This window comes from Alosa sapidissima, chromosome 12 (assembly GCF_018492685.1).
Source record: "Alosa sapidissima isolate fAloSap1 chromosome 12, fAloSap1.pri, whole genome shotgun sequence".
NCBI classification, from domain to species: domain Eukaryota; kingdom Metazoa; phylum Chordata; class Actinopteri; order Clupeiformes; family Clupeidae; genus Alosa; species Alosa sapidissima.
Window position 1 is genome coordinate 11,572,296 of NC_055968.1, and position 9,447 is coordinate 11,581,742.

Sequence of the window (9,447 nt, forward strand, 5' to 3'; positions counted from 1 at the left end):
ATAGACGGGCTTTTGTGAGGAACTCCGATTGCCTCAATTTCGACATCATTAATTAACTCTAGTTGAGCAAACGAACAGCTGACGTTTCAGGCTGTCTCATTGCATTGAACTTTCATGGAAACTTGCCTCATGTACTGTATGCGCCCCATACAATGGCGATATGTATAGGAGACCCATACATAGATTACATGAGACTAGAGACATACACTGCCCCCCTAAAACGTTGGGCTCTCACCCACACACACACACACGCACGCATACACATCAAACGTCTCTGAAGACTGGGACTAGTCTTCCAAAATAAATACTGACGTGTTTTGCGCGTTGTATTCAAAACATGCCTCTGAGACCGGACATTGAAGTGAGCCAATCAGAAGCCCCCGGGATCCCCACACCTTCTTCCAGGGCAGAACACGAGAAAAAAAACTCATTCATGATGTCGCCCACGCGCGTCAAACATTTACAGGCACCGAGCCAGCGCAAGCTACCGCATAAATACCGACTCGCCAGTGAAGGAGGATCAGTCATCTCTTCTAAAAGAAGCTATCACCAGAGATACAACAGGACGTCGGTGTTACTTGAAGCGTTCTATTGATTCTATTTATTTATTCGTTTGATCTTGGTTAAATCGAGCCTGAAGGATGAATCGATTGAATCTTGAGATTTTTGTCATGGCAGCTTTAAGCACGCTGCTCTTGTCCCCGGGCGTCCGGTGCTCGCCTGTTGCAGCGGCACCGGAGCCGATCCGCTGCGCCCCGTGCTCACCGGAGCGACTGGCCTCATGCCCTGCGGTGGATCCCAGTTGTGAAGAGGTTCTACGCGAGCCGGGCTGCGGTTGCTGCAAGGCGTGCGCATTAAAGGCCGGAGACTCGTGTGGCTTCTACACAGCGCCTTGTGGGTCTGGTTATCGCTGCCTACCGAAGCCCGGCGAAAGCCGACCTCTTCATGCGCTCAGCCGAGGGCATGGCATCTGCACCGAAAACACCAATGCTGATACGGAACGTAGCCAGGCGCCACAGCCTGCTGGTATGTTTTACTCATATTGCAAGCGGGTTTATCGGAAGTTAATACAATAATAACTTAACATTAATGGATTCCCTAGGATTAATAGATTCCCTTAAACAAATGAGCATCTCGAAATGTAAAGTGTTTCTGTATATTAACCCCCCCCCCTCTCTCTTCCCAGATCCAAGTGAGACAGACGGGTCGGTGGTGACAGAAACCGGCAACCCCCTTTTCCTCTCCGGCCACGGAAAGCCTATCGACCCCCGGGTGGCTGCCGGAGCGCAAGAGAGCATGAAAGCCAAAGTGAACGCCATTAAAAGGAAACTAGTGGAGCAGGTGAGAAGGGTTGTGCTTCTTCTTTTTCTTCTCTCTCTCTCTCTCTCTCTCTCTCTCTCGCTCTGTGTGTGTGTGTGGGTGGGGGGCGTGATTGGTGTGGGAAACATTGTTCTGTATCAACTTTTGCCATTACACATGGCTACTATAGTTATAGTGCCTTAATCTTAAACTCCCTGGAATGATTGCGATGTATCACATACTACAAAAGGTGACATGTGAAATGACTACGTGATTGCTTGATAGAGCTGGCCTTTGAGTTACCAGCAGGGGGTGCTCGAATGCCTTCGGTAGGGTATGCTCGACGTGAGAAAAAGCCCGCAGACGTGCTTACAGGCTGCTCTTGCAAACACATAATGCGGCTCCTGTTGTTAGTGCCACTATAAGTATGAGCGTCAGGAATGTAGGGGTCGTAGCAGTCTCTTGATTAAAAAGCTAAAAGGGAAATTGACCGAAAATGTCTGGAATGTTTCATGTGTTTTTTTGTTTTTTTTTTATTTGCTTTTCCTTTCTGTCTCACAGGGCCCCTGTCATGTTGAATTACAAAGGGCACTTGAGAAGATCTCGAAATCCCAGCAGAAGTTGGGCGACAAGCTCACCAGATTTTATCTACCCAACTGTGACAAACATGGACGCTACAAAGCCAAACAGGTATTTATCTTATGTATCTATGTATCTTGCTTTCTCTCTCACCTGTTTGTGTGTGTGTGTGTGTGTAGGTATCTCTGTGATTGTGGGAGTATGTTTGGCAGTATGTGAGTCTGTGTTTGATTCAGTTCTTGCCAGTTCCTGTGTGTATGTGAGCCAAAGGACGGGAGTGCAGCTCTGTTTTGTGTAGGCTCAGTTTTAGGGCGCTTGTTCAGCTTAATCTCTCTTTACAATTGGAAACACGTGCACACACATACATACACACACACACACACACACCCTGTTGGAATCTGATGTCATCACTCCCTGCTTTGGTGTAGCATGACTGAACAGGAATGTATAACCACACATTTGGAGAAGTGTGTATGTGTGTGTGTGTGTATTGCTAAAATAGCTCTTTTAAAAAGGACAGGATGTGAAAGTTTGGGGACTAGCGTATCTGTGTCTTTGGGGGCCTGACTGACCGAACCGATCTCTGCTTCCTCACAGTGTGAGTCATCTCTGGATGGTACGAGGGGGAAGTGCTGGTGTGTGTCACTCTGGAGCGGAAAGAGGATTTTCGGGAGCAGCGACCTTCCGGAAGACTCAGAATGTCCCCTAGAGCAGAATCACTGACGCACGCCTTCCTCTCGCTCATCACTACTGACGTCTTTCTTTTAAAAAAAAGCCTTATTTATTTATTGTCTATTACATCTGGGGGTCTGTAATTCAGGTACATGCGCTGTTGTCGGTGGGTGACATATTCCACTGAAATGAAAAAAAAAGAAATCTATTTTTTTTCCATAAAAGGAAAACTGATATTTCTATATGTATTTACATGCACTATATAATCTTATTTATTTTCAACCCTGTGTATTCATATTGATATTGGATATTTCTTATAATGTCAATATTTATAACCTTTTGCCATATTTTTATTTTATTTTTTTTCTATTGTTATTTTTATTATGGTATGTTTATGTTCATGTTTTGAGGTGTGTGATGGAGAAGGGGAATCACTGTGACCAAACTTCTCTGATCTTCTCTCTCTCACACACACTCACACAGATACACTGCATGTCGCATTTGGTGGCGACGGTTTACTGTTATTTTACTGTTTTCTGTTGTGTAATTGTACTTTTTCTGGATTTGTTTTTGTTTGTGCACTGACTGATGTCTTATTTGGTTTGTGGCACTGATATGTATGTGTGCTGGAGGAAACGATCCAGCACATGTACTACTTATCTGGTTGTCCTCGTCCTAAAGGGGAGAAGACACCACTGACCTGGGAACAGCTGCATTGTGGGTCTTGAGGTGGCATCATGCTGAGTCCCAGATCCTGGGTCAGATCCGAATGTTTGAACTACCTCATAGCATTAGATATGCATGCGAAATGTGTGTTTGTATTGTATGTGTGTGTTTATATGTGTGTGTGTGTGTCAGTCACTTTGTGTCTGTTTTGCATAGAAGAAGTGAATGTCTGTTTTTAAAGTGCTGTGCATGTGATTTAAGTGTGACGCGGTTGGGATACACTGTTTTTTTTGTCTATCTTCATGTCAGTTTCTTGAATTCCAAAGGACTGTTCATCCATATGCATACTGTACACTATTTTGTAATTTCTTTTGGCATATACACATATCTATATATTTAATAAAATATTTAATCAGATAATTGGCTTGACCTAAATGTGTGTTTGTTTTCAAGGGGGATCTTGATATTAACTGTGTACAGAATTTTAGCAGCAGACTAATGATACTTAAAGGCACCCTTAACAAGATTTGCTCTCGTGGTCCCCCTACCCTTGAAAACGCAATAATAAACAGACTAAGTATGTGTCTTTTGCTACAAAGTATGAACATAACTCTGATATAATATAGAGGGAATGCAGCGACAGCAGTCTGTAGAAAAATATCTCAGAATTCCTGTAGCATAGCAACCCTTTTCCGTTTCGATTTTGGGCTGGAGGGGGGGTAGGGGGCAACTAGAAAGTTGCTAGGTCGGTAATCGCCCACAGAGGGCCGCTCAGACAATGACAGAAGTGGCATTCGTCATGTAATGAGGTTATGTGCCATCAAAATGATTTTGGAAATGTTAAAAACATGTCAGCGGTGCCTTTAAACCTGATCTGTCCAACACAAAACAGATTGAGAAGGGCGGCTTATTTCTGTAGGCATTGGTTCACCGAGGGTACGTACTGCACAAATTTTCATCGTCATCAGAGTCTGTGCAACACTGACAGGACTATCCCAAGGGCAAGATAAAAGCAAAATCTCTATCCCATTTATTCATCGTAACATTTATTTAGCTTTTATGCAAATTGACCCTTAATAAGTGACATGTTCATTAGTATATTTGTTCCCAGGGACTACTGGACACTCACTGATAAAATCAGAGTTTCTCACTGTAGATTCACACGACCTCAAGATATTATTTAAAACTCTGTGACTGAGTTACAGCATATGAACCGAGTGACGTGGCCACTGCAGTGCAGCAGCTGAGCTGGCATACACAAACCAGTCAAGTTAAGTTTATTCATGTAGTGCATTTCATACACAGATGTAACTAAATAAGCTGCACATTCACAAAAATAAAGAATAATAGTAAATAAAAGCATAAAGGGCAATAGTTAAAAATAGTTTAAAAGGTACAGTAAATAAAACTGAAAAGATAATACATAAACGAGACACATGGTAGAACAATTAAAAGACAGATTCCAAATTTGTGACTCAGTGATTCTTAATCAGATTGTGTGGTCAGGTCACATCTCATCAAATATGAATTAGTGCTCAGGTTCACACACAAAGCAGCGTTGTTTCTCTGGAATGAATGAATCAGGAGGTAAGGTATCTGTTCTGTACCTGATCTGCTGTCAGGTGAGAAAAATACTTGTCTGGGTAAATGAGAAGCCATTAAGACAGTAGCCAGACAAGGATTACTTTCATTTAATCAGTGATGATTCAAACTTTACCACCTTCCCTGTACCTAAATCTACAAAGTATTACCCTGATAAAAATACTAAACCAATGATCCCAATTTAACATTCTGTTAAAATTATAGATAGGCACACGCAGCACTAATAGTATAGTAATTGCCACTAATGTCTATATGTAGGCCACATACATATACATACAGTATCCTCCAGAATTCATTGTACTCTCACAATGAAAACAATGAGGAAAAATCCACTCTTGAAGGGAAGAAAATGTATTCTGAGAAAAAGGAAAATCTAGACATAAATATTTTTAACGAAAACACAATGCTCACAATTATTTGTACCCCTAGAAAAATCTTATATACAAAACCTAACAGAAGCATTTTCCTATCTAATTTCAACTTATTTAAGTTAATCAGAGTGTCTGTGAACTTTTAGAAGTAGTTCATGACTTTCTTTTTCACTAATGTATGAAAATAAAGTGACACAGAGGCTAAATCCTCTAGTCATTTTTCAACATCAGAAAGGCACACTAAATTTAAATGAAAAGAAAGTGTCAGGAATGTCTATACAAACTAGGTACTTTGTTGAAAATGTCTATATTTACAGTTAAAACAATGATTAAATGGTTCTAATCAACTGGAAATGTGACAAACATGCTTGGACAAAGACCCAAGGCTATCTTGCCCCAACATACAGTATGGAGGATGGAAAGATAGGCAAAAGAACCACTATTTTAAGTTACAGACAAAGGTGTCTGGGGTCACCAAGTCCCCCAAAAAATCTTAAAAAGTGACCTCATTGCTAACAGCCAGGTAACAGCCTGTCCAGACATTTAATTACCAATGTAAATGGCAGGAGTTACTAAATTGTACAGTGACTTTGTCTGGAAGTGTGGTCTATTGTCAGATGAAATGAAAATTGTGCTCTTTGGCTGGAAACACGTTAGGTGTCTTTAGCATATATAGAAGAATGACTATACTGAAAATAATCCCAGACCCATACCTAATGAGAATTATGGTGGAGGCGCTGTGGTATTGTGGGGCTGTTTTTATTCCCAAAGGCCTTGGGAATCTAATTAAGGCGCATGGTAACTGAACAACAAGAAAAACCTGAACATTTTCAAAGGAAATCTGTCAGTCTCTGACAAGACTAAAAGTTGGTCATGATTGGATCATTCATCAGGTCAATGAACCAAAACAATCGCCCAGATCAAAACAAATATGGTTTACTGAACACAAAATCAAGCTTCAGCCATTGCCATCTCAGTCCCCTGATCTAAACTCCATAGAAAAATAGTGGGGTGAGTCAAAGAGGAGAGTGCACAAGTGTAGACCTAGGAATCTGGACGATCTGGGGAGATTTTGTAAAGACGAACAGTCTTAAATCTTTTGCTTTGTATTCTCCAACTTTATGGAGTGTCATAGGTAAATATTACAAGCTGTTTTATTGGCAAAGGTTTAAGAAGGTATTATAAGCAGGGTTGCCAATCATTGTGAGCAATGTGTTTTTGTTAAAAATATTTATTTCTTTATGAGATTTTCCTTTTTCTCAAAATAAACTTGCTTCCCTTCAAGGTTGGATTTTTTTTTTTGGATTGTAAGATTAAATTTTGCATATGAAGGTAATGAATTCCAAATTTTGATTAGGCCCTGTCCTATTTAAAAGGGTATATTTAGGCAATATGTGTGTGTGTGTGTTGTTATCGTGGTAATCTCTGAGATGGAGTTCCAGGCTAACTTTAGCATGGTATTTGAGGGGGCTGGGCTGCACTCTTACCAGTGTGTTCCACCCACACTGTATTTGCGCTGGTTGGGCACTGGAATTCCACATACAGCAACCCCCCACACCCCCACCAACACACACACACACACACACACACACACACACACACACACACACACACACACACACACCCAGCATGTGCCACACACACAAATATGCAGCACTGCCCCATCTTTTCTATTGCCATCATAACTGAATCCAAGATTATCAGGCTGTGACTTATTTACTTGTAAATAAGTCACAGCCACTTAACTGTTGAAGTTGAATCTGAATAATTATAGTGGATGGAATCCACTATCTTGAAATCTCCTAACTTCTTCTTATTATAGTGGATGGAATCCACTATCTTGAAATCTCCTGGCTTCTTCTTCTTCTTATCATTATAACCATTTTTTCTTTTTACCTTTTCAAGAATTAATGCGACTCTAACCGCTTAACGTACAGACATGTTGAAATAACCGTTTTGTAGGTCTGGAGTTGGACAACAGAGTAACTTTTTGACGGTTTGACGCATGTGCTTCAAATTTGGTACAAGTGTTTGTATGGACTCAAAGATGAAGTGAGTTGATGGAGGGGGTCAAAGGTCAAAGGTCAAAGGTCAAGTCAATGAACACTCTGCGATATCTCAAGAATGCCTTGACATACATGCCTGAAATTTGGTATGAGTATTTGTACGGATTCAAAGATGAAGTGAATTGATGTTGGAGGTCAAAGGTCAAATGTCAAGGTCAAAAACACCTTGAGTGTTATATCTCAAGAACGCCTTGACACACAAGGTCTTTTGGTACGAGGGTTTGTATGAACTCAAAGATTAAGTGATTTAATAATGTTTTTTTTTCCAGGAATTTCCCCACCAACATTAAGCCAGCAGCTTTCCATCCACTATTGTAATTCCTCTGGCATTACATTCTAGTTACAGTGCATGAAAATGCACTGTACTGTTCTTCCTAGGCTTCTTATTCTTCTGATTCTTATTCTTCTTCTAACGCACTTAATGCAGCTTCAACCGTTTAACGTAGAAACTTCATTCAAACTATGTTACGTAGGTCTTACTTAGGACATGGGTGCTATGTATTTTTCAGCTTTGTAACTTTTATACTTTTTAAACTATTAATTAAAAACTAGTCAAAATTTCCCCATAGACTTAACATGGGCTGATGACATCACAATAGAGCCGTTAAGCAATTAGAATCCTATGGCAGGTGTTCGGGCCACCTGGATCAACTGCCAGTCTCAGGCTTTAAGCATACAAACTGGCCCTATTAAGACTACACATCCTGTTCAACTGCTTCCTCTGCCAAAAACTGTTTCAAAATAAAAGTCCTCACTACAATATTTCACTGTTAAACAATTTAACCCTTTAAACTACTGAACTTTTTAACTGTTCAGCCATTGTAACTGTTACTTATCATCAACTATGACTATGTCTCAAATCGCGTACTTCTGCACTTACAATACCTAATTTGAGTGCATGAGGGTGTTCACACTGAAAATTCCAACGACACGAAGGGCGCTGCAAGTTCCCGGATGGTGCACTCATAACGGTCAAAAAGCTGAGTGTGCAACGCTGGACACTTTTCGCCCTTAACGGACGCCATCTTGGCCAAATAGCGGAAGGGGAGGGAGCGTTTTCAAACTCGTGGTAATCGCGGTTGAGAAAGCTGAAGCAGCAGCAGTGGAAAACAGACTTTACGGAGGTACAAGCAAGTTATAACATAAACGGTTCATGTTTTGACACAGTATGACCATGTCACTGTCGAATTGAGGACGCCAATAAAGTTATATTAAAATGTTTGCGATCGTCATTTCCGTGAAGTGCACGGAGTTAGTGTTTGATATGAGACAATACTATTTTGTTAAAATTTGCGCACTCCGCCAGTAAGCACACAGTGCACATAGTGTACTACACAAAAGTGTACTCACATAAGTACACCAATTGAGACAGACTCTATGACTCCTACCCACTGTAGCTAGTTAGCTAAGTTAGCTAAGTAACATGGTTAGCATAGTTAGCATGCTAGCATGTTAGCATGCTAGTTAGCATTTTTAGCAAAACTGCTTAAAATGATTAGCTAAGTTAGCTAAGTCACATGGTTAGTATAGTTAGCATGCTAGCATGTTAGCATGCTAGTTAGCATTTTTAACAAAACTGCTTAAAATGATTAGCTAAGTTAGCTAAGTCACATGGTTAGCATAGTTAGCATGCTAGCATGTTAGCATGCTAGTTAGCATTTTTAGCAAAACTGCTTAAAATGATTAGCTAAGTTAGCTAAGTCACATGGTTAGCATAGTTAGCATGCTAGCATGTTAGCATGCTAGTTAGCATTTTTAGCAAAACTGCTTAAAATGATTAGCAAAGTTAGCTAAGTCACATGGTTAGCATAGTTAGCATGTTAGCATGCTAGTTAGCATTTTTAGCAAAACTGCTTAAAATGATTAGCTAAGTTAGCTAAGTCACATGGTTAGCATAGTTAGCATGCTAACATGTTAGCATGCTAGTTAGCATTTTTGCCAAAACTGCTAAAAATGATTAGCTAAGTTAGCTAAGTAACATGGTTAGCATAGTTAGCATACTAGCATGCTAACATGTTAGTTAGCATAGTTAGCATAACTGCTAAAAATGATTAGCTAAGTTGGCTAAGTCACATGGTTAACATAGTTAGCATGCTAGTTAGCATAATTGCTAAAAATGATTAGCTAAGTTATCTAAGTCACATGGTTAGCATAGTTAACATTTTAACATAGTTAACAGCATTAACATTATT

At 40.3% G+C, this 9,447-nt stretch overlaps 1 protein-coding gene across 1 annotated transcript; it reads left to right on the forward strand.

The window, feature by feature from the left end:
* The first annotated feature begins 416 nt into the window (after window positions 1–416).
* On the forward strand, window positions 417–3,636 carry igfbp1a (insulin-like growth factor binding protein 1a). The gene is made up of 4 exons (XM_042057621.1): window positions 417–1,026; window positions 1,187–1,341; window positions 1,861–1,989; window positions 2,476–3,636. Exons 1-4 carry the CDS (start codon window positions 642–644, stop codon window positions 2,599–2,601), a joined length of 795 nt encoding a protein of 264 aa, XP_041913555.1. The 5' UTR covers window positions 417–641; the 3' UTR covers window positions 2,602–3,636.
* The last annotated feature ends 5,811 nt before the right edge of the window (window positions 3,637–9,447 follow it).

Excerpts from the sequence above, each read along its gene's own strand:
- igfbp1a (XM_042057621.1), top strand. The coding sequence starts at position 642 with ATGAATCGATTGAATCTTGAGATTTTTGTCATGGCAGCTTTAAGCACG. Across the intron at positions 1,027-1,186 it reads CCAGGCGCCACAGCCTGCTG|ATCCAAGTGAGACAGACGGG; the intron begins GTATGTTTTACT and ends CTCTCTTCCCAG. Across the intron at positions 1,990-2,475 it reads GACGCTACAAAGCCAAACAG|TGTGAGTCATCTCTGGATGG; the intron begins GTATTTATCTTA and ends GCTTCCTCACAG.